General features: G+C 43.5%; 1 protein-coding gene across 2 annotated transcripts in view; it reads left to right on the top strand.

Moving 5' to 3' along the window:
* Window positions 1–1,108: 1,108 nt before the first annotated feature.
* Window positions 1,109–23,429, top strand: part of KPNA6 (karyopherin subunit alpha 6) — a 29,552-nt gene continuing 7,231 nt past the window's right edge. For both annotated transcript variants that reach the window (XM_074555924.1, XM_074555925.1), the window contains exons 1-11: window positions 1,109–1,264; window positions 7,000–7,109; window positions 8,741–8,836; window positions 10,608–10,707; window positions 10,962–11,056; window positions 12,086–12,217; window positions 12,380–12,468; window positions 14,234–14,333; window positions 15,373–15,536; window positions 20,729–20,807; window positions 20,909–21,034. In XM_074555924.1, coding sequence (XP_074412025.1) covers window positions 1,261–1,264; window positions 7,000–7,109; window positions 8,741–8,836; window positions 10,608–10,707; window positions 10,962–11,056; window positions 12,086–12,217; window positions 12,380–12,468; window positions 14,234–14,333; window positions 15,373–15,536; window positions 20,729–20,807; window positions 20,909–21,034 — 1,095 coding nt within the window. In that variant the 5' untranslated portion in view covers window positions 1,109–1,260. The remainder of the gene's footprint in view (window positions 1,265–6,999; window positions 7,110–8,740; window positions 8,837–10,607; window positions 10,708–10,961; window positions 11,057–12,085; window positions 12,218–12,379; window positions 12,469–14,233; window positions 14,334–15,372; window positions 15,537–20,728; window positions 20,808–20,908; window positions 21,035–23,429) is intronic.

Below are 23,429 nucleotides of genomic sequence, written 5' to 3'. Positions count from 1 at the left end.
ACACTTTCTGCCTTTGTCCTGGAGGTTTCCTGCTGCCTTTGGACAGCTCAAACGAGGTGCACTTGGAAGAGTTGGGGTTTTGGGCTTGGCTTTTCCTTCTTTAGGTGGGAGCATCCCTGTCCTGCCACAGCCCTGGTCCAGCAGAGCCTCTCCTTGTCCTGGCTGGGGTTGTGGCGGGCAGGGGACACAGGGGACATCAATGGGGACATCCCCAGCTGATCCCACAGCAGAGCTGCAGCATCTGTGTCACTTTCTTTCCTTCTTTTAGTGGAATTAACCGTGGGGTTGGTTGTGCAATATTCTCTCTGTTCTTGAACTATTCCTCATCTCCCTGAGCCTTTTCTAGCTGGGGTGACAAACCAGGAACAATTCTAACAGCTGCTGGTAGTTTTGTAACAAAGACTTTCTCCAAACCTTTTACAGACTTGCAGTTAACAGCAATTAAAGGAGTTCTCAGAGTCTCTGCCGTGTTCTCATTTCCTCCGGGGTGGGGATGACACAAATTTTCCTTTCCTTCCCATTTCCCTCAGGAGAAGGAAAGAAATCCCCACTGCCCCAGGTTCCTCAGGGTCTGAGTGACCCCATAAATCCACCGAGTCCTCAAACTCTGCCCCCCAGTTTTTGGGGCTCTGAGTGACCCCATAAAACCCTCAGGGATCTGCCCGGGGCAGTGCTGGGCTGCAGCAGCTCCTCCTTCCTGCAGGCAAGGGAACGGGACACGAGTGACAGGACACAGGGGACATAAGAGGGAACACGAGTGACAGGACAGAAGTGACAGAACCCGTGTGAGGGGACATGAGTGACAGAACAGAGAGGACACAACCCGAGTGATGGGACACAAGTGACCGGACAGAGGGGAAACAAGGGAAGGAACATGAGTGACAGGATAGAGGGGGTAGAACACGAGTGAGGGGACAGAAGTGACAGAACGCGAATGACAAGACATGAGTGACAGGGCACAAAGGACAGAGGTGACAGCACACGAGTGACAGGACATGAGCGACAGACAGAGATGACAGGACACGGGTGAGGGGACACGAGTGACAGGACACGAGGGAGGGGACACGAGTGACAGGACGCGACCGCCCCTGCAGTTCCTCTCCCGCTCGCTGGGGGCGCCCTAGCACCGCCCTCGTCCCCGCCGCACTCCGCGCTCACAGGTTTGGCCCCTCGCAGCCGCCGTCCGGCCCGCGCCCCGCCCGCCGCCGCCATATTTTGGCCGCCGCCGCCAGCACCGGAGCCACCGCCGCAGCCGCCGCGATGGGTGAGGGCCCCGAGGGGCGGGCACGACCCGGGGAGCTCCGGGCACGGCCGAGGGGATGGGGTGGAGCCGGAGAAGCCGCCCCGATGCCGGGCAGCGCGCACAGCCCGTCCGCACCGCGCTGCCGCCGCCCTCGCCTCTCACCGGCGTCCCGGGCGCTGCCGGGGCTGAGCGCGGCGGGGCCGGCGCGGCCGCTGAGTCATCCCGGGGCCGCTCCGGGGGGGCGGGGGAGGTCTTTGGGGGACTCCCGGTGAGGGCGGCCCTGGGGTTATGACCGCTGAGGGCAGCGCCTTTGGGGAGCTCCGGGGTGGGGCGGGAGCCGGGGCGGGATAGCCCGGGTTTGGGGTGGGATACCCCGGGTTTGGGGTGCCAGGGTGGGATACCCCGGGTTTGGGGTGAGATACCCCGGGTTTGGGGTGAGATACCCCGGGTTTGGGGTGGGATACCCCGGGTTTGGGGTGGGATATCCCGGGTTTGGTGTGTCAGGGTGGGATAGCCCGGGTTTGGGGTGAGATACCCCGGGTTTGGGAGCCTTCAGGGTGAGATAGCCCGGGTTTGGGGTGCCAGGGTGGGATACCCCGGGTTTGGAGTTGTTCAGCGTGGGATACTCCGGGTTTGGGGTTCCAGGGCTGCAGGACCCCGTGTTTGAGGGTGTCAGGGTGAGATACCCCGGGTTTGGGGGTACCAGGGCTGTAAGAGCCCGGATTTGGGGGTGCCCGGGTGGGATAGCCCGGGTTCGGGGTGAGATATCCCGGGTTTGGGGGTGCCAGGGTGGGATACCCCGGGTTTGGGGTGAGATACCCCGGGTTTGGGGTGAGATATCCCGGATTTGAGGTGCCAGGGTGAGATACCCCAGGTTTGGGAGCGTTCAGGGTGGGATACCCCGGGTTTGGGGTTCCAGGACTGCAGGACCCCGTGTTTGAGGGTGTCAGGGTGAGATACCCCGGGTTTGGGGGTACCAGAGCTGTAAGAGCCCGGATTTGGGGGTGCCAGGCTGAGATCCCCTGGGTTTGGGGGTGTCAGGGCTGCATTACCCAGGTTGGAAGGTACCAGGTAGGAATACCCCGAGTTTGGGGGTGCCAGGGTGGGATACCCCGGGTATGGGCTTAGATACCCCGAGTTGGGGGGTGTCAGGGCTGAATTACTCAGGTTTGGAGGTGCCAGCATGAGACACCCTGGATTTGGGGGTGTAGGGGTGAGATAGCCCAAGTTTGGGCGTGTCAGGGTGGGTTACCCCAGGTTTTGGGGTGCCAGGTTGGGATACCCTAGGTTTTGGGGTGCCAGGGCTGCAGTGCCTGAATTTAGGGGCGTCAAAGCTGTGAAAGCCCAAGTTTGGGGGTGCCAGGGTGAAATACCCCAGGTTTTTGGGGTGCCAGGGTGAAATACCCCAGGTTTTGGGGGTGCCAGGGTGAAATACGCCAGATTTTTGGGGTGCCAGGTTGGGATACCCCAGGTTTTTGGGGTGCCAGGGTGAGATACCCCAGGTTTTGGGGTGCCAGGGCTGCAGCACCCCAGCTTTGGGGTGTGAGGGCTGTAAGAGTCCGGTTTTGGGGTGTCAAGGCTGCAGTGCCTGAATTTAGGGGCGTCAAAGCTGTAATAGCCCGAGTTTGGGGGTGCCAGGGTGAAATAACCCAGATTTTTGGGGTGCCAGGGTGGGATACCCCGGGTTTTTGGGGTGCCAGGTTGGGATACCCCAGGTTTTTGGGGTGCCAGGGTGGGATACCCCAGGTTTTTGGGGTGCCAGGGCTGCAGCACCCCACAAACCTCTCCTGGGTTCTGATAACCCAGAGGGGCTCTTAAAAAATTTTTAAAATTTTTTTAAAAAATTTAAAAAAATCCATACTGAGACCTCAGTGCCACCCTGGTGTCCCTGTGCCACCCCGGGTGCCACCACACCAATGGCATCTATTGCAGGCAGATATTTATTTATTTTCATTTATTTGAGTCCCCTCAAATTAATCCCAGCTCTGAATTTCCTCTTGAAAAAAATATTTTAATTCCAGCAATTTTTTAGTTTTGATTTACTTGATGTGGGAGATCCCAGCTCAGGGGGAGGAAAAGTTGATTTTATTTTATTTATTTATATATTTTTTTAAAGAATCTTCTGAAAATAAAGATTAAAATGTTTCCATTTTCCACCTGCAGTGTTGTCTTTTAACCAGACTGCTTCAGAAGATTAAATTTCATTTAAAAATTATCATTCAAATCATTAAAAATTATTTTACTTGCCCAGGAATTTTTCTGCCCCCTCCAAACCCTTCTGGTGGTGCTGCAGGAGAAATCAGTGACCATCTCTGTGTGTGGCTGCTGCCCTAAAGGAGGATCAAAATTCTTAATTTGTTTGGAGAACTCAGCTGTCAATTCTTCCTCTTCCCTGTGGCTGCCTGAGGGGTGGAAATCCAAATAAAAACATAACAGTGGGGTGAAAATACAAATAAAAACATAACAATGGGGTAAAAATCCAAATAAAAACATAACAATGGGGTGGAAATACAAATAAAAACATAACAGTGGGGTGAAAATCCAAACAAAAACGTAATGGGGTGAAAATCCATATAAAAACATAACAATGGGGTGAAAATCCAAATAAAAATATAACAGTGGGGTGAAAATCCAAATAAAAATATAACAATGGGGTGAAAATCCAAATAAAAACATAACAATGGGGTGAAAATCCAAATAAAAACATAACAATGGGGTGAAAATACAAATAAAAACATAACAGTGGGGTGAAAATACAAATAAAAACATAACAGTGGGGTGAAAATACAAATAAAAACATAACAGTGGGGTGAAAATACAAATAAAAACATAACAGTGGGGTGAAAATCCAAATAAAAGCATAACAATGGGGTGAAAATCCGAATAAAAATATAACAATGGGGTGGAAATACAATGGGGTGAAAATCCAAATAAAAACATAACAATGGGGTGAAAATCCAAATAAAAACATAACAGTGGGGTGGAAATACGATGGGGTGAAAATACAAATAAAAACATAATGGGGTTGAAATACAAATAAAAACATAACAGTGCTGCTTAAATACATTTCTAAATGAAAATTGACACCTGGCTGTTGTATAGTCAGACATAAAACCCTAAAATTTGTAAATTTCTCTATTTTTTAGTGTCTTTTTAGCTGGTTTTGGGAAATCAAAAAATTAAAAGTGTTTTGTTTCCTCTCCTGTTAAAATATTCTTTTTTTTCCAGTTGTTTTCTCTTTAGTAATAGAGAGAAATTTTTCATTTAGTAATCAAAAAACTGAAAGTGTTTTGTTTCCTTTCCTGTTAAAATATTCTTTTTTTTTTCCCAGTTGTTTTCTCTTTAGTAATAGAGAGAAATTTTTCATTTAGTAATCAAAAAACTGAAAGTGCTTTGTTTCCTCTCCTGTTAAAATATTCTTTTTTTTCCAGTTATTTTCTCTTTAGTAATAGAGAGAAATTTTTCATTTAGTAATCAAAAACTGAAAGTGTTTTGTTTCCTCTCCTGTTAAAATATTCTTTTTTTTTCCCAGTTGTTTTCTCTCTAGTAATAGAAATTTTTCATTTAGTAATCAAAAACTAAAAGTATTTTGTTTCCTCTCCTGTTAAAATATTCTTTTTTTTTTCCAGTTGTTTTCTCTTTAGTAATAGAGAGAAATTTTTCATTTAGTAATCGAAAAACTGAAAGTGTTTTGTTTCCTCTGCTGTTAAAATATTCTTTTTTTTCCAGTTGTTTTCTCTCTAGTAATAGAGAGAAATTTTTCATTTAGTAATTAAAAACTGAAAGTGTTTTGTTTCCTCTGCTGTTAAAATATTCTTTTTTTTCCAGTTGTTTTCTCTCTAGTAATAGAGAGAAATTTTTCATTTAGTAATCAAAAAACTGAAAATGTTTTGTTTCCTCTCCTGTTAAAATATTCTTTTTTTTCCCAGTTGTTTTCTCTCTAGTAATAGAAATTTTTATTTAGCAATGAAAAGCTGGATATTTGTATTTAGGTGTTTTTTTCCTTGTGGGTTTTTGGGCCTGACCCTTGTGCAGTTGATTTTGGAAGGGCTCCAGAGTGGCTGGAGGTTGTTGATAAAGTGAGACTGAAACTTTGTGTGAGCCCTCAGGCTTGAAATGAGGAGGAGATAAAACTGCAAATTTCCTCTCCTTGCAGCTGGGAAACAACCAAAAATATCGCTTTTCAAATGAGTTCTGCTGAGGTTTATCCTGAGAAAGGCAAAAATGGGGGAATAATGTGAGAATAATGGGAAATTTGGGGAATTGCTGCCGTGCTGGGGCAGTCAGAAAGCTGGGCCAGAAATTGGAGTTTCCCTTCCTTGGCTGGGAGGGAGAAAAAACAAATTAGGAGGGAAATTCTGGAAGGAATCAGGTTGGGATTGCTGCAATTTGTCAGAATGCAATTCAAAATCTGCATTTGTCGGAATGCAATTTGGGATCTGCATTTGTCACAATGAAATTTGAAATCTGCATTTGTCAGAATGTAATTTGGGATCTGCATCTGTCAGAATGCAATTTGGGATCTGCATTTGTCAGGATGCAATTTGGAATTTCTGCATTTGTCAGAATGCAATTCGAAATCTGCATTTGTCAGAATGCAATTTGAAATCTGCAATTTGGAATCTGCATTTGTCAGAATGCAATTTGGAATCGCTGCATTTGTCAGAATGCAATTTGGGATCTGCATTTGTCAGAATGCAATTTGGATTTGCTGCATTTGTCAGAATGCAATTTGGGATCTGCATTTGTCAGAATGCAATTTGGATTTGCTGCATTTGTCAGAATGCAATTTGAAATCTGCATTTCTCAGGATGCAATTTGGAATCTGCATTTGTCAGAATGCAATTTGGAATTTCTGCGTTTGTCAGAATGCAATTTGGAGTCTGCATTTGTCAGAATGCAATTTGGAATTGCTGCATTTGTCAGAATGCAATTTGGAATCTGCATTTGTCAGAATGCAATTTGGAATTGCTTCATTTGTCAGAATGCAATTTGGAATTGCTGCATTTGTCAGAATGCAATTTGGGATCTGCATTTGTCAGAATGCAATTTGGAATTGCTGCATTTGTCAGGATGCAATTTGGAATTGCTGCATTTGTCAGGATGCAATTTGGAATCTGCATTTGTCAGAATGCAATTCAAAATCTGCATTTGTCAGAATGCAATTTGGAATCTGCATTTGTCAGAATGCAATTCAGAATCTGCACTTGTCAGGATGCAATTTGGAATCTGCAATTTGGAATCTGCATTTGTCAGAATGCAATTTGGAGTCTGCATTTGTCAGAATGCAATTTGGAGTCTGCATTTGTCAGAATGCAATTTGGAATTGCTGCATTTGCCAGAATGCAGTTTGGAGTCTGCTGCATTTGTCAGAATGCAATTCGAAATCTGCATTTGTCAGGATGCAATTTGGGATTGCTGCATTTGTCAGAATGCAATTCAAAATCTGCATTTGTCAGAATTAATCAGGTCCTGAACCCCTGGTGGGACACAAGGCTGTCCCTCACTGCAGCTCTGCTCTGGGCTTGTTATAAACTCCATTCCTTCCCTGAGGTTGTATAATAAATAATATTTATTAGCTGGGATTAAATATCTGTGGGAAAAATGCTGTGCTGCTAGCAGGGAAATAGGAATTTCTCTGAAAACCAAGGGGTAAATAAATTTATTCCATCGGGTTATCCCATGGGAAGGACACACACAGGGGGGCAGTGCAGGAGCCCTGAGGCAGAATTGCAGAATTGCTCCTGTTTTCACAGAAAACTATCGAATGAAGAGCTACAAGAACAAAGCCCTGAACCCCGAGGAGATGCGCAGGAGGAGGGAGGAGGAGGGGATTCAGCTGAGGAAGCAGAAACGGGAGCAGCAGGTAAATCACCAAATCACAAAATCACAAAATCACAAAATCATAAAATCACACCCTCAGCAGCCTGGGTCTGCTCTGACTGCTGCAATCCTCAACATCCTGCCATTAAAGTTTGTTTGCAATCTTTATTTTTCCTGTTTTTACTGAGATTTTGCAGCAGGTAACTCACCTGAGCAGGCTGTGTCAGCCCTAACTGCTGCAATCTTCAACATCCTGCCCATTAAAGTTTGTTTGCAATCTTTATTTTTCCTGTTTTGACTGAGATTTTGCAGCAGGCAACTCACCTGGAGAAGGTGGTTCAGCTTTAACTACTGGAACCTTCAAGGTTCTGCGCATTAAATTTTGTTTGTAATCTTTATTTTTTCTGTTCTGAGATCTTGCAGCAGGTAACTCACCTGGAGAGGCTGGGTCAGCCCCAACTGCTGGAACCTGCAAGGTTCTGGGCATTAAAATTTGTTTGCAATCTTTGTTTTTCCTATTTTGACTGAGATTTTGCAGCAGGTAACTCACCTGAGCAGGCTGGGTCAGCCCTAACTGCTGGAACCTTCAAGGTTCTGGTCATTAAAATTTGTTTGCAATCTTTATTTTTCCTGTTTTTACTGAGATTTTGCAGTAGGTAACTCACCTGAGCAGCCCTAACTGCTGGAACCTTCAAGGTTCTATGCATTAAACTTTGTTTGCAATCTTTATTTTTTCTGTTCTTACTGAAATCTTGCAGGTAACTCACCCACCTGTGCAGGCTGGATCAGACTTAAGGGCTGCAATCTTTAAGGTTCTGTGCATTAAACTTTGTTTGCAATCTTTATTTTTCCTGTTTTGACTGAGATTTTGCAGTAGGTAACTCACCTGAGCAGCCCTAACTACTGGAACCTTCAAGGTTCTGTCCATTAAAGTTTGTTTGCAATCTTTATTTTTTCTGTTCTGATTGAAATCTTGCAGGTAACTCACCTGGAGAAGGTGGTTCAGCTTTAACTGCTGGAACCTTCAAGGTTCTGTGCATTAAATTTTGTTTCCAGTCATTTTTTCTGTTCTGAGATCTTGCTTTTTTCTCTTTTTTTTTTTTTTTTTTCTCTGGGCCCAGCTCACATAGAAAGCTTCCCAAGCATTTTGTTCTTGGGCTACTCGACATTATTGTTTGTTTGGGTTTTGTTGTTGTTCATAGATCTTTGATTTTAAAGGTGGTGGTGGGTTTATTTTAGCTATAATTAGTAAATGGGATTATTTCCTGGAGAAACAGGAAGAGCAAGTGAAAGCATGGCCTTAACCCTGGGTGCATTTCTTTTTTTAAAAGCATGAGGTGATTCCCAAGTGATATCTCTGGAACTAAATATTTCCTTTATTAGCACCTTATCCAAGCTACTTTTTTGCCCATTTTTCCTGATTTTGCTCAAATTCTACACTTACCTGCCCTGGTGGTTCAGTGATTTGGATATTTTCATATCTGAGAGCAAGAATTAACATTTAGTTTGTGTGCCAGACCAGCCCTGGGAGTGCAGAGCTGCTATTAATGACCCCTTTTTATTCAGGTTACCTCAGTCCAGGAGGGATCTTGGTTGAGGAACAAGAAAATCGAGTTGTGGAGCCTGTTCATGGTTATTTTCTAATAACAACCCCTGTGTTCTGCTCCCCACCAGCTCTTCAAAAGAAGGAATGTGGAGCTGATCAATGAGGATGAGTCCATGTTTGACACTCTCCTGGTGGATTCCTACGTCACTTCCACAACGTGTGGGGTAAGGTGCCTTCAGACAGATTGAATTAATTTAATTTAATTTAATTTAATTTCATGGTTTGGGGCCCTGCAGAGATTCCCACACAAGCTGTGGCTGCCCCATCCCTGGAATTATCCCAGATTTGATGGGGTTGGAGCACCCTGGGGTAATGGAAGGTGTCCCTGTCCTTGGAACTGATTTATTTTTAAGCTCCTTCCACCCTAAACCATCCTGGGATTCTGTGCTTGCATGGAACTGCCAAAATCCAGTGGTTTTATTCCCTTATTTTCGAGAATTTTTGTGTAAATTGGTGCAGGCAGCTGGAACAGCCACAAACCCTTGGCTAAAATGCAAAGAGGAGATTTGTTCCTGAGGGGGGAAATTTTATTCCTGAGGGGGGAAATTTTGTTCCTGAGGGGGGAATTTCTTCCTGAGGGGGAAAATTAGTTCCTGAGGGGGGAAATTCTATTCCTGAGGGGGGAAATTTTATTCCTGAGGGGGTAAATTTTGTTCCTGAGGGGGAAAATTTTATTCCTGAGGGGGAAATTAGTTCCTAAGGGGAGAAATTCGTTCCTGAGGGGGAAAATTCGTTCCTGAGGGGCAAAATTCATTCCTGAGGGGGGAAATTTTATTCCTGAGGGGGGAAATTTTATTCCTGAGGGGGAAAATTCTATTCCTGAGGGGGGAAATTTTATTCCTGAGGGGGGAAATTTTATTCCTGAGGGGGGAAATTTTATTCCTGAGGGGGGAAATTCGTTCCTGAGGGGGAAGTTCATTCCTGAGGGGGAAATTCTATTCCTGAGGGGGGAAATTCATTTCTGAGGGGGAAAATTTTATTCCTGAGGGGGAAAATTTTATTCCTGAGGGGGAAATTAGTTCCTAAGGGGAGAAATTCGTTCCTGAGGGGGGAAATTCGTTCCTGAGGGGCAAAATTCGTTCCTGAGGGGCAAAATTCATTCCTGAGGGGGAAATTTTATTCCTGAGGGGGGAAATTAGTTCCTGAGGGGGGAAATTAGTTCCTGAGGGGGGAAATTAATTCCTGAGGGGGGAAATTCTATTCCTGAGGGGGGAAATTCATTCCTGAGGGAGGAATTTCTTCCTGAGGGGGGAAATTCATTCCTGAGGGGAGAAATTTTATTCCTGAGGGGGGAAATTTTATTCCTGAGGGGGGAAATTAATTCCTGAGGGGGGAAATTCTATTCCTGAGGGGGGAAATTCATTCCTGAGGGAGGAATTTCTTCCTGAGGGGGGAAATTCATTCCTGAGGGGGGAAATTTTATTCCTGAGGGGGGAAATTAGTTCCTGAGGGGGGAAATTAGTTCCTGAGGGGGGAAATTCATTCCTGAGGGGGAAAATTTTATTCCTGAGGGGGGAATTTCTTCCTGGGGGGGAAAATTCATTCCTGAGGGGGAAAATTCGTTCCTGAGGGGAGAAATTCATTCCTGAAGGGAAAATTCATTCCTGAAGGATGCAGAGGGACACCAATGGATCCATGAGTCCAGCAAAGCTCAGACCATGCCAGGAAATCCTCATTCCATTGCTCACTTTGGTTTATCAAGGGTTATTCCCAGCTTCAAAATCCTGAAAATCCTCCTCCAGTGTCCTTTTATTCCATTTTATCCCCTCTTTCCCTTTTATCCCATTGCAAATGTGAACTGGGGGATTTCTGCTGTGCTGGGACCCCCAGGTTTGAATCTTTGGATTTCTGTTTAAGCCCAAATTGTAGGATGTGATGTTTGGAATAATCCCAGTCTGAAATAAAACCATTTCTGTTTTCTCTGCCTTTTTTCAGGAGGGATTGATCACGGGAGAGATGGTGGAGATGCTTTTCTCAGATGACCCTGACCTCCAGTTAGCAACCACTCAGAAATTCAGGAAATTACTTTCCAAAGGTAAAAATAATTCATCTCTATCTAAGATCCAACAGAGATTTGTGCACAAAACTTTGCAGATTGGGAGAAAAAAATATCCATAATTCAGAAACGTGATAATCTCTTGTATTACTGATGATTACCAGTTGTGGTTTGTACAGAAAATGATTCTGCCGAGCTGCCCTGATGAGTTCAGCCCAATTTGAGATAATTTAATTTACACTTCAGGTTTGTTAGCCCCCTGTTCACTCCCTGACACTGCCTTGCTGTTTCAGAGCCAAATCCTCCAATAGATGAGGTGATAAACACTCAGGGAGTGGTGGAGAGGTTCGTGGAATTCCTGAAAAGAAGTGAAAATTGCACATTACAGGTAAAGGAGATTCTGTTATCAATTCTTCAGGGTGTGGAGCTGTTTATTCTGTGAACCCACAGGTGTTGTGAGGGGAAATTGATATTTTGAACCCCAAAATTTTGTGATCTGTGGGAGAAGACAAAACTGTAATGCTGTAATGCTCAGGCAAAAAAAAAAAACAAATTGTAAATTGCTCCCAATTAAATTATTGGAAAAATAATTTAATTCTGACCAAAAAAAAAATTAATTCTGGCAAGAAAATAATTTCATTCTGGCAAAAGAATTAATTTAATTCTGGCAAAAATCACCTGATTCAGCTGATTTTATTGTCTGTTTTTCTGAATCACACTTATTTTATTCCTTTATTTTTCTGAATCACACTTATTTTATCCCTTTATTTTGCTGGATCAAGCTGCTTTTATTCCTTTATTTTTCTCAATCAGGCTGATTTTATTTATTTTGCTGGATCAGGCTGATTTTATTCCTTTATTTTTCTGGACCAGGCTGATTTTATTCCTTTATTTTTTTGGATCAAGCTGATTTAATTCCCTTTCTTTTTCTGAATCAGGCTGATTTTATTCCTTTATTTTTCTAAATCACACTGATTTTATCCCTTTATTTTTCTGGACCAGGCTGATTTTATTCCTTTATTTTTCTGGACCAGGCTGATTTTATTCCTTTATTTTTCTGAATCAGGCTGATTTTATTTATTTTGCTGAATCAGGCTGATTTTATTTATTTTGCTGGATGAGGCTGATTTTATTCCTTTATTTTTTTTTTTTTGGATCAAGCTGATTTAATTCCCTTTCTTTTTCTGAATCAGGCTGATTTTATTCCTTTATTTTTTTGGATCAAGCTGATTAAATTCCCTTTCTTGTTCTGAATTGGGCTGGTTTTATTCCTTTATTTTGCTGAATCGGACTGATTTTATTCCTTTATTTTTCTGAATCACACTGATTTTATTCCTTTATTTTTCTGAATTAGGCTGGTTTCATTCCTTTATTTTTCTGTATCAGGCTGATTTTATTCCCTTTATCCTCCTTGCAGTTTGAGGCTGCGTGGGCTCTGACAAACATCGCCTCAGGCACCTCCCAACAAACCAAAATCGTCATCGAGGCTGGGGCAGTTCCCATCTTCATAGAGCTCCTCAACTCTGACTTTGAGGATGTTCAGGAGCAGGTAAGATCCCTCCTCCCTTTGGGATTTTTGGGGAGAACCACAAATTCAAAATGCAATGTTTAAATGGAGTGATCCCAGGAAAATTTGCTTTTTCAGCGCACTTGCCTGTGTGTCCCTGTCAGAAAAGAAATAAATGCTGAAGCTGTTGGTGTTTCCTTGCAGGCTGTCTGGGCGTTGGGGAACATTGCTGGAGACAGCTCTGTGTGCAGAGATTATGTCCTGAACTGTGCCATTCTCCCTCCCTTGTTAATGTGAGTAGCCATGAGCAGCTCTGGGCCATGACTGGGGATCAAACCTGCTTCAGAGGAGTGGGATTGTGTGGAGAACGTTCCTGATAGATTCCCTGGGAATCAAACCTCAGGTTCTGAGTGGGATTCTGTGGAGAATATTCCTTAGAGATTCCCTGGTAATCAAACCTCAGGTTCTGAGTGAGATTCTGTGGAGAATATTCCTTAGAGATTCCCTGGTAATCAAACCTCAGGTTCTGAGTGAGATTCTGTGGAGAATATTCCTTACAGAATCCTTGGCAGTGCTGGGATCTCTGGGAATTAAATGCCTGGTTCTGAATGGGAATTTGTGGATAACATTCCTGACAGATTCCCTGGTAATCAAACCTCAGGTTCTGAGTGGGATTCTGTGGAGAATATTCCTTACAGAGTCCCTGGCAGTGCTGGGATCTCTGGGAATCAAACCTCTGGTGTTCTGAGTGGGAATTTGTGGATAACAGTCCTTGGGAATCAAGACTCTGGTTCTGAGTGAAATTCTGTGGATAACATTCCTTAGAGAATCCCTGGCACTGTGGGATCCCTGGGAATCAAATCTGGTTTAGAGGAGTGGGATTCTGTGGATAATATTCCTGACAGAGTTCCAGGGAATCAACCCTCTGCTTCAGAGGAGTGGGATTGTGTGGAGAACATTCCTGATAGATTCCCAGGGAATCAAACCTCAGGTTCTGAGTGGGATTCTGTGGAGAATATTCCTTACAGAGTCCCTGGCACTCTGGGATCTCTGGGAATTAAATGCCTGGTTCTGAATGGGATTTTGTGGATAACATTCCTGACAGAGTCTCTGTTAGTGTGGGATCTCTGGAAATCAAACCTCTGAGTGGGATTGTGTGGAGAACGTTCCTGACAGAGTCCCTGGGAATCAAAACTCTGGTTCTGAGTGAGATTCTGTGGAGAATATTCCTTACAGAGTCCCTGGCTGTGCTGGGATCTCTGGGAATTAAATGCCTGGTTCTGAATGGGAATTTGTGGAAAACATTCCTGACAGATTCCATGGGAATCAAGCCTCTGTTTCTGAGTGGGAATTTGTGGATAACATTCCTGACAGAGTCTCTGTTAGTGTGGGATCTCTGGAAATCAAACCTGGTTCATAGGAGTGGGATTCTGTGGAGAATATTCCTTACAAGAGTCCCTGGGAATCAAACCTCTGGTTCTGAGTGAGATTCTGTGGAGAATCTCCCTTACAGAATCCCTGGCAGTGCTGGAATCTCTGGGAATTAAATGTCTTGTTCTGAATGGGAATTTGTGGATAACATTCCTGACAGATTCCCTGGCACTCTGGGATCCCTGGAAACCAAACCTCTGGTTCTGGGTGGGATTTTGTGGTTGGAACTCCTTCATGCTGCTCTGGAGTCCCAGGTGTCCCTCAGCTCCTGCTCTCTGCTTGGCTGTGGATTTTTTGGGATTGGGGCAGGATCAGGTCTCTCACACCACCTCCCTCAGCGTGGTGATAACGAATTCTGTCAGGGCTGGGCTCTTGTTCTCTGACAGGAATTAATTCTCTGGCAAGGATTAATCTTCATCCCACTCTGGAAAAGTGAGGTTTTGTCCCAAATATCTGATTTTGCTGCTTGGTGTCCTAGCTCAGACTGAGCTTTGTGTCATTTGATTTCTGCTGATAACTGGGACTGTCCTCCTGGGCTGAACTGGAGCTAAATATTTTAGTTTTCATTCTTTTGCTTCCCTCTTTTCCACATCAAGGCCAAATAATCCCTGCTAATTCTCTCTTCAGGCTCCTCACCACGTCCACCAGGCTGACAATGACACGAAATGCTGTGTGGGCCTTGTCAAACCTGTGCAGAGGGAAGAGCCCTCCTCCTGAATTTGAGAAGGTGAGAAGAAATGCCCTGATGGCAGCCAGGAGATGGGGAAACACCAATTGGGAGCTTTGGCTGGGTTATTTTAGGCTGTGGAACAGGATGAGGTTTTTCCTGCTGAGGTTTTTCCTGCAGGTTTTATTTTTCCCAACCTTTCTTCTGCACCCCTCAAATAAGGGACAGGCCCAGGCTTCCCTAGGAAATTTCTCTAAATAATTTCCTTATGAACTCTGGAATTTTGAGACTTCAATTACAACCAACAACTATTTTGAGACCTGGAAATGCTAAAAACCAGAATTCCTGTGAGAATTCCTGTCCAGGGAACCTAACTAAAGGTCCTGCTGCCTTTTCAGGTATCTCATCCTCCTTTGGCAACACAAAAATATTTTTAAATAAGTGAAAACATTATTTAAGTGAAACCTCACATATCAAAGCTTAGAAATCTGTGGTGAGGGGTGAAATCTGAATTGAGTGTAAATATAAACTCACTTAGAAATGATTGAGGTGAACTTAGAGAGTCAAATGGAGCAAAACTCTTTAATAGGAGCTCCTAAAAAAGCTCAGTGTAACTTTTCAATGTAATCTAAGTGTAGCAACCAAGCTGAGGTGGCTTCAGTGAGGGGTGAAATCTGAATTGAGTGTAAATATTAAGCCATTTTATATTTACATATAATTGAGATTGAAATAATTGAGATGAACTTTGAGAGTCAAACAGAGCAGAACTCTTTAATAGCAACTCCCACTGTAACTCCTCAGTGTAAATTAGGTGTAGCCACCAAGCTGAGGTGCCTTTGGAGCTGTGCAGGGAGGGATCTGTGGCCATGCAGGGCTTGCAATGAGCAGTGAGCACAAACAGGTATCTCATCCTCCTTTGGCAACACAAAAATATTTTTTTTAAAAAGTGAAAACATATCAAAGCTGAGAAGCCTTTGGTGAGGGGTGAAATCTGAACAATTGTAAATAACTGAGCAGTGAGCACAACCAGGGGGTGCTGTCCTGCAGCTGTGCAGCTCCTGGCCTGCTGACTAACCTTGGGTGGTGGCTGTTGTTGCAGGTGTCCCCCTGCCTGCCAGTGTTGTCCCGATTGTTGTTCAACAGTGACTCTGACCTGCTGGCCGACGCCTGCTGGGCTCTGTCCTACCTGTCCGATGGTCCCAACGAGAAGATCCAGGCTGTGGTGGACTCTGGGGTCTGCAGGAGGCTGGTGGAGCTCTTAATGTGAGTGACAATGCATCTAAATCCATCTAAATGCCATCAAACACGGCATCCAGGCACCTGGGCTGCAGCAGGGTCACAGCTGGAATTTGCTGGTTTGGCTTCCTGAGCTGAAGATTTTCCAGTTCTGCTCTACACTATGAAAAGATACCTGTGTTGGTCTCAACATCTGCCTCAAAAATTACAAATTATTGATAAAACAAATATTATCCCTACAAATTCATTGATAAAACAAACATATCCCTATAAATTTCTGACTTTCATTGATAAAACCAACATATCCCTATAAATTTCTGACTTGGCTTCCTGAGCTGAAGATTTTCCAGTTCTGCTCTACACTATGAAAAGATACCTGTGTTGGTCTCAACATCTGCCCCAAAAATTACAAATTATTGATAAAACAAATATTATCCCTACAAATTAATTGATAAAGCAAACATATCCCTATAAATTTCTGACTTTCTTTGATAAAACAAACATATCCCTATAAATTTCTGACTTTCATTGATAAAACAAACATGTTTTATCATGTTTATAAATTTCTGACTTGGCTTCCTGAGCTGAAGATTTTCCACTGTGAAAAGATACCTGTGTTGGTCTCAACATCTGCCTCAAAAATTACAAATTATTGATAAAACAAATATTATCTCTATAAATTTCTGAAATTCAGCCAATTTTTGAGTGTGGCCCAAACATTATCCCTATAAATTTCTGAAATTCAGCCAATTTTTGAGTGTGGCCCAAACATTATCCCTGTAAATTTCTAAAATTCAGCCAATTTTTGAGTGTGGGCCAACTGCACAGACAACAGGGAAGAACTTTTTCCTTTCCCAGATTTCTTTAAAGATTGCAGAGTGTTTTGTGCTCTCAAACTTCAAATGGAAGCCTGTCATTGAGTGACAATCCAGATAAATGCCATCAAACACGGGATCCAGGCACCTGAGCTGCAGCAGGTTCACAGCTGGAATTTGCTGTTTTGAGCTGCAGATTTTCCACTATGAAAAGATACCTGTGTTGGTCTCAACATCTGCCCCAAAAATTACAAATTTATTGATGGAACAAATATTATCCCTACAAATTCATTGATGAAACAAACATATCCCTATAAATTTCTGACTTTCATTGATAAAACAAACATATCCCTATAAATTTCTGACTTTCATTGATAAAACAAACACATCCCTATAAATTTCTGACTTTCTTTGATAAAACAAACATATCCCTATAAATTTCTGACTTTCTTTGATAAAACAAACATATCCCTATAAATTTCTGACTTTCATTGATAAAACAAACATATCCCTATAAATTTCTGACTTTCATTGATAAAACAAACATATCCCTATAAATTTCTGACTTGGCTTCCTGAGCTGAAGATTTTCCACTATGAAAAGATAGCTGTGTTGGTCTCAACATCTGCCTCAAAAATTACAAATTATTGATAAAACAAATATTATCCCTATAAATTTCTGAAATTCAGCCAATTTTTGAGAGTGGCCCAAACATTATCCCTGTAAATTTTTGAAATCCAGCCAATTTTTGAGTGTGGCCCAAATATTATCCCTATAAATTTCTGAAATTCAGCCAATTTTTGAGTGTGGCCCAAATATTATCCCTATAAATTTCTGAAATTCAGCCAATTTTTGAGTGTGGGCCAGCTGCACAGACAACAGGGAAGAACTTTCTCCTTTCCCAGATTTCTTTAAAGATTGCAGAGTGTTTTGTGCTCTCAAATTTCAAATGGAAGCCTGTTTATGAGGGAAATAATAAACAAAGGCTAGGAGAAATCAGCTTGGCTTTGCTTCTCCAAAATCTCAGTGGAAAAGGAGAGGGGTGGAATTTGAATTGAGTGTAAATATAAAGCCAGCTTAGAAATAATTGAGATTAACTTGGAGAGTCCAATGGAGGAGAACTCTTTAATAGGAGCAGGATCCAAAGGATCAAATATCAAAGTGGTTTTGTTTTCAGTGGCTTTATGCTGTGTTTTGTGTGCCAGGGGATAAAATCCTAAGGAAATCCTGCAGATGGGAACATGGGGAGGGATCATGGTGAATATCCCAGAGATCTGATGGATCTGATGGCGCTTTTCCTGCAGGCACAACAATTACAAAATGGTTTTGTTTTCAGTGGCTTTATGCTGTGTTTTGTGAGGCAGGGGATAAAATCCTATGGAAATTATGCAGATGGGAACATGGGGAGGGATCATGGTGAATATCCCAGAGATTTGATGGATCTGATGGCGCTTTTCCTGCAGGCACAACGATTACAAAGTGGTTTTGTTTTCAGTGGCTTTATGCTGTGTTTTGTGTGCCAGGGGACAAAATCCTAAGGAAATCCTGCAGATGGGATCTTGGGGAGGGAATATGGTGAATGTCCCAAAGATCTGATGGAGCTGGGTTTGTCTCTGCACACTTTTCCTGCAGGCACAACAATTACAAAGTGGTTTTGTTTTCAGTGGTTTTATGCTGTGTTTTGTGAGGCAGGGGATAAAATCCTATGGAAATTATGCAGATGGGAACATGGGGAGGGATCATGGTGAATATCCCAGAGATTTGATGGATCTGATGGCGCTTTTCCTGCAGGCACAACGATTACAAAGTGGTTTTGTTTTCAGTGGCTTTATGCTGTGGTTTGTGTGCCAGGGGACAAAATCCTAAGGAAATGATGCAGATGGGATCTTGGGGAGGGATCATGGTGAATATCCCAGAGATTTGATGGACCTGAGTTTGTCTCTGCACACTTTTCCTGCAGGCACAACAATTACAAAATGGTTTTGTTTCAAGTGGCTTTATGCTGTTTTGTGTGCCAGGGGGTGGAATCCTAAGGAAATCCTGCAGATGGGATCTTGGGGAGGGAATATGGTGAATATCCCAGAGATCTGATGGATCTGATGGCAATTTTCCTGCAGGCACAACAAAATGGTTTTGTTTTCAGTGGCTTTATGCTGTGTTCTGTGTGCCAGGGGTGGAATCCTATGGAAATCCTGCAGATGGGAACATGGGGAGGGATCATGGTGAATATCCCAGAGATTTGATGGATCTGATGGCGCTTTTCCTGCAGGCACAACAAAGTGGTTTTGTTTTCAGTGGCTTTATGCTGTGTTTTGTGTGCCAGGGGACAAAATCCTAAGGAAATCCTGCAGATGGGATCTTGGGGAGGGATCATGGTGAATATCCCAAAGATTTGATGGATCTGATGACAATTTTCCTGCAGGCACAACAATTACAAAGTGATTTTGTTTTCAAGTGGCTTTATGCTGTGTTTTGTGTGCCAGGGGGTGGAATCCTATGGAAATCCTGCAGATGGGATCTTGTGGAGGGAATATGGTGAATATCCCAGAGATCTGATGGATCTGATGACACTTTTCCTGCAGGCACAACGATTACAAAATGGTTTTGTTTTCAGTGGCTTTATGCTGTGTTTTGTGTGCCAGGGGATAAAATCCTAAGGAAATCCTGCAGATGGGAACATGAGGAGGGATCATGGTGAATATCCCAGAGATCTGATGGAGCTGGGTTTGTCTCTGCACACTTTTCCTGCAGGCACAACAAAATGGTTTTGTTTTCAGTGGCTTTATGCTCAGTTTACCCTGAATTCTGTGTGCCAGGGGATGGAATCCTATGGAAATCCTGCAGATGGGAAAATGGGGAGGGATCATGGTGAATATCCCAAAGATCTGATGGATCTGATGACACTTTTCCTGCAGGCACAACAATTACAAAATGGTTTTGTTTTCAGTGGCTTTATGCTGTGTTTTGTGTGCCAGGGGATAAAATCCTAAGGAAATCCTGCAGATGGGAAAATGGGGAGGGAACATGGTGAATATCCCAGAGATCTGATGGATCTGATGACAATTTTCCTGCAGGCACAACAATTACAAAATGGTTTTGTTTTCAAGTGGCTTTATGCTCAGTTTACTCTGAATTCTGTGTGCCAGGGGATGGAATCCTAAGGAAATCCTGCAGATGGGAACATGGGGAGGGATCATGGTGAATATCCCAGAGATCTGATGGATCTGATGACAATTTTCCTGCAGGCACAACGATTACAAAGTGGTTTTGTTTTCAGTGGCTTTATGCTGTGTTTTGTGTGCCAGAGGATAAAATCCTATGGAAATCCTGCAGATGGGAACATGGGGAGGGATCATGGTGAATATCCCAGAGATCTGATGGATCTGATGACAATTTTCCTGCAGGCACAACGATTACAAAATGGTTTTGTTTTCAGTGGCTTTATGCTGTTTTGTGTGCCAGGGGACAAAATCCTATGGAAATCCTGCAGATGGGAACATGGGGAGGGAATATGGTGAATATCCCAGAGATCTGATGGAGCTGGGTTTGTCTCTGCACACTTTTCCTGCAGGCACAACAATTACAAAATGGTTTTGTTTTCAGTGGCTTTATGCTCAGTTTACCCTGAATTCTGTATGCCAGGGGATGGAATCCTAAGGAAATCCTGCAGATGGGATCTTGGGGAGGGATCATGGTGAATATCCCAAAGATTTGATGGATCTGATGACAATTTTCCTGCAGGCACAACGATTACAAAATGGTTTTGTTTTCAGTGGCTTTATGTTGTGTTTTGTGTGCCAGGGGGTGGAATCCTAAGGAAATCCTGCAGATGGGATCTTGGGGAGGGAACATGGTGAATATCCCAGAGATCTGATGGATCTGATGACAATTTTCCTGCAGGCACAACAATTACAAAGTGGTTTTGTTTTCAGTGGCTTTATGCTGTGTTCTGTGTGCCAGGGGACAAAATCCTAAAGAAATTATGCAGATGGGAACATGGGGAGGGAACATGGTGAATATCCCAGAGATCTGATGGAGCTGGTTTTCTCTGCACACTTTTCCTGCAGGCACAACAATTACAAAATGGTTTTGTTTTCAGTGGCTTTATGCTGTTCTGTGTGCCAGGGGGTGGAATCCTAAGGAAATCCTGCAGATGGGAACATGGGGAAGGAATATGGTGAATATCCCAGAGATCTGATGGAGCTGGGTTTGTCTCTGCACACTTTTCCTGCAGGCACAACGATTACAAAATGGTTTTGTTTTCAGTGGCTTTATGCTCAGTTTACCCTGAATTCTGTGTGCCAGGGGATAAAATCCTGAGGAAATTATGCAGATGGGAACATGGGGAGGGAATATGGTGAATATCCCAGAGATCTGATGGATCTGATGGCACTTTTCCTGCAGGCACAACGATTACAAAGTGGCCTCTCCAGCTCTGAGAGCAGTTGGCAACATCGTGACAGGGGATGACATCCAGACCCAGGTGAGAGGAGAGGAATTGAGAATTCATTCCCTGCAGGGAATAATTCAGAATTAATTCCCTGCCACTGCTGATCTCACCTGTGCTTCCTTTTCCCCCCAAAGGTGATTCTAAACTGCTCAGCCCTGCCTTGCCTCCTCCATTTATTGAGCAGTCCCAAGGAATCCATCAGGAAAGAGGCGTGCTGGACCATATCCAACATCACAGCAGGGAACAGAGCACAAATCCAGGTACAGTCTTCTCCAGCCTGCCTGCAGTGATCCCACATTCCAGGCTCAGCATTAAGGATTTGCAGCTTTTTCCTTTCTCTGACCCTCAGAGTCTGGATTGGTTCCCTTCTCTTATTCTGCAGCCATTTGCAAATTTACTGCTGCCAAATGGGAATAAAAAATGGGAATAAATTTGGGAATGGCAGCAGCACATGGGCTGAACCCCATAGGCTGGATCATTGGAATTAGAGGAGATCCAGCCCTGTTTGTCCATCCTCAATCCCTTGAGCTGGAGCTCCTTGAGGTTTAATTATCCTTTCCCTGACCTCCATAGGGAAGCAGAACTTTGAGTGTTGCTGCAATTCCAGAGTTTGTCTGCTGTGGTTATGGAATATCTGCTTTTAATAGGATGTGGCTGAGGAATAAACCACAGCAATCCCTTCAGCTTGGGAATTTCCTCACCTGGGGCTATGGAAATGAAGGTTTCTTTCAGGAAGCCTTTTGGGAAGTGCAGTGATCCCACATTCCAGGCTCAGCATTAAGGATTTGCAGCTTTTTCCTTTCCCTGACCCTCAGGCTGGATTGGTTCACTTCTCTTATTCTGCAGCCATTTGCAAATTTACTGCTGCCAAACGAGCTAAAAAATGGGAATAAAATATGGGAATAAATTTGGGAATGGCAGCAGAACATGGGCTGAACCCCAGAGGCTGGATCATTGGAATTAGAGGAGATCCAGCCCTGTTTGTCCATCCTCAATCCCTTGAGCTGGAGCTCCTTGAGGTTTAATTATCCTTTCCTTGACCTACCCAAGCAGAGCTTTGAGCATTTCTGCAATTCCAGAGTTTGTCTGCTGTGGTATTGGAATATCTGCTTTTAATTGGATGTGGCTGAGGAATAAACCACAGCAATCCCTTCAGCTTGGGAAGTTCTTCACATGGGGATAGAGAAGTGGAGTTTTCTTTCAGGAAGCCTTTTGGGGAAGTGCATTGATCCCAGATTCCAAGCTCACCATTAAGGATTTTCCTTTCTCTGACCCTTAGAGTCTGGATTGGTTCCCTTCTCTTATTCTGCAGCCATTTGCAAATTTGCTGCTGCCAAATGGGAATAAAAAATGGGAATAAATTTGGGAATGGCAGCAGCACATGGGCTGAACCCCATAGGCTGGATCATTGGAATTAGAGGAGATCCAGCCCTATTTGTCCATCCTCAATCCCTTGAGCTGGAGTTCCTTGAGGTTTAATTATCCTTTTCCTGACCTACCCAAGCAGAACTTTTGAGCATTGCTGCAATTCCAGAGTTTGTCTGCTGTGGTTATGGAATATCTGCTTCTAATAGGATGTGGCTGAGGAATAAACCACAGCAATCCCTTCAGCTTGGGAAGTTCCTCACCTGGGGCTATGGAAATGAAGGTTTCTTTCAGGAAGCCTTTTGGGAAGTGCATTGATCCCAAATTCCAAGCTCAGCATGAAGGATTTGCAGCTTTTCCCTTTCTCTGACCCTCAGGCTGGATTGGTTCACTTCTCTTATTCTGCAGCCATTTGCAAATTTACTGCTGCCAAATGGGAATAAAAAATGGGAATAAAAAATGGGAATAAATTTGGGAATGGCAGCAGCACATGGGCTGAACCCCAGAGGCTGGATCATTGGAATTAGAGGAGATAACAGCTCATATTTGTCCATCCTCAATCCCTTGGAAGAGCTGGAGCTCCTTGAGGTTTAATTACTGATCTCCATAAGCAGAGTGGAGATTTCAGAATTCCCCCAGTGTTGCTGCAATTCCAGGGTGCTGGTTATGGAATATCTGCTTTTAATTGGATGTGGCTGAGGAATAAACCACAGCAATCCCTTCAGCTTGGGAATTTCCTCACCTGGGGCTATGGAAATGAAGGTTTCTTTCAGAAGCCTTTTGGGAAGTGCATTGATCCCAGATTCCAAGCTCACCATTAAGGATTTGCAGCTTTTCCCTTTCTCTGACCCTTAGAGTCTGGATTGGTTCACTTGTCTTATTCTGCAGCCATTTGAAAATTTGCTGCTGCCAAATGGGAATAAAAAATGGGAATAAAAAATGGGAATAAATTTGGGAATGGCAGCAGCACATGGTTTGAACCCCATAGGCTGGATCATTGGAATTAGAGGAGATAACAGCTCATATCTGTCCATCTTCAATCCCTTGGAAGAGCTGGAACTCTTATTAAATTATCCTTTCCTTGATCTACCCAAGCAGAGCTTTGAGCATTGCTGCAATTCCAGAGTTTGTCTGCTGTGGTTATGGAATATCTGCTTCTAATAGGATTTGGCTGAGGAATAAACCCTTCAGCTTGGGAATTTCCTCACCTGGGGCTATGGAAATGAAGGTTTCCTTCAAAAGCCTTTTGGGAAGTGCATTGATCCCAGATTCCAAGCTCAGCATTAAGGA

This window comes from Zonotrichia albicollis, chromosome 20 (genome assembly GCF_047830755.1).
Source record: "Zonotrichia albicollis isolate bZonAlb1 chromosome 20, bZonAlb1.hap1, whole genome shotgun sequence".
NCBI lineage: Eukaryota > Metazoa > Chordata > Aves > Passeriformes > Passerellidae > Zonotrichia > Zonotrichia albicollis.
Note: the sequence above shows the minus strand (reverse complement) of the source record. Positions and strands in the feature narration are given on the sequence as shown.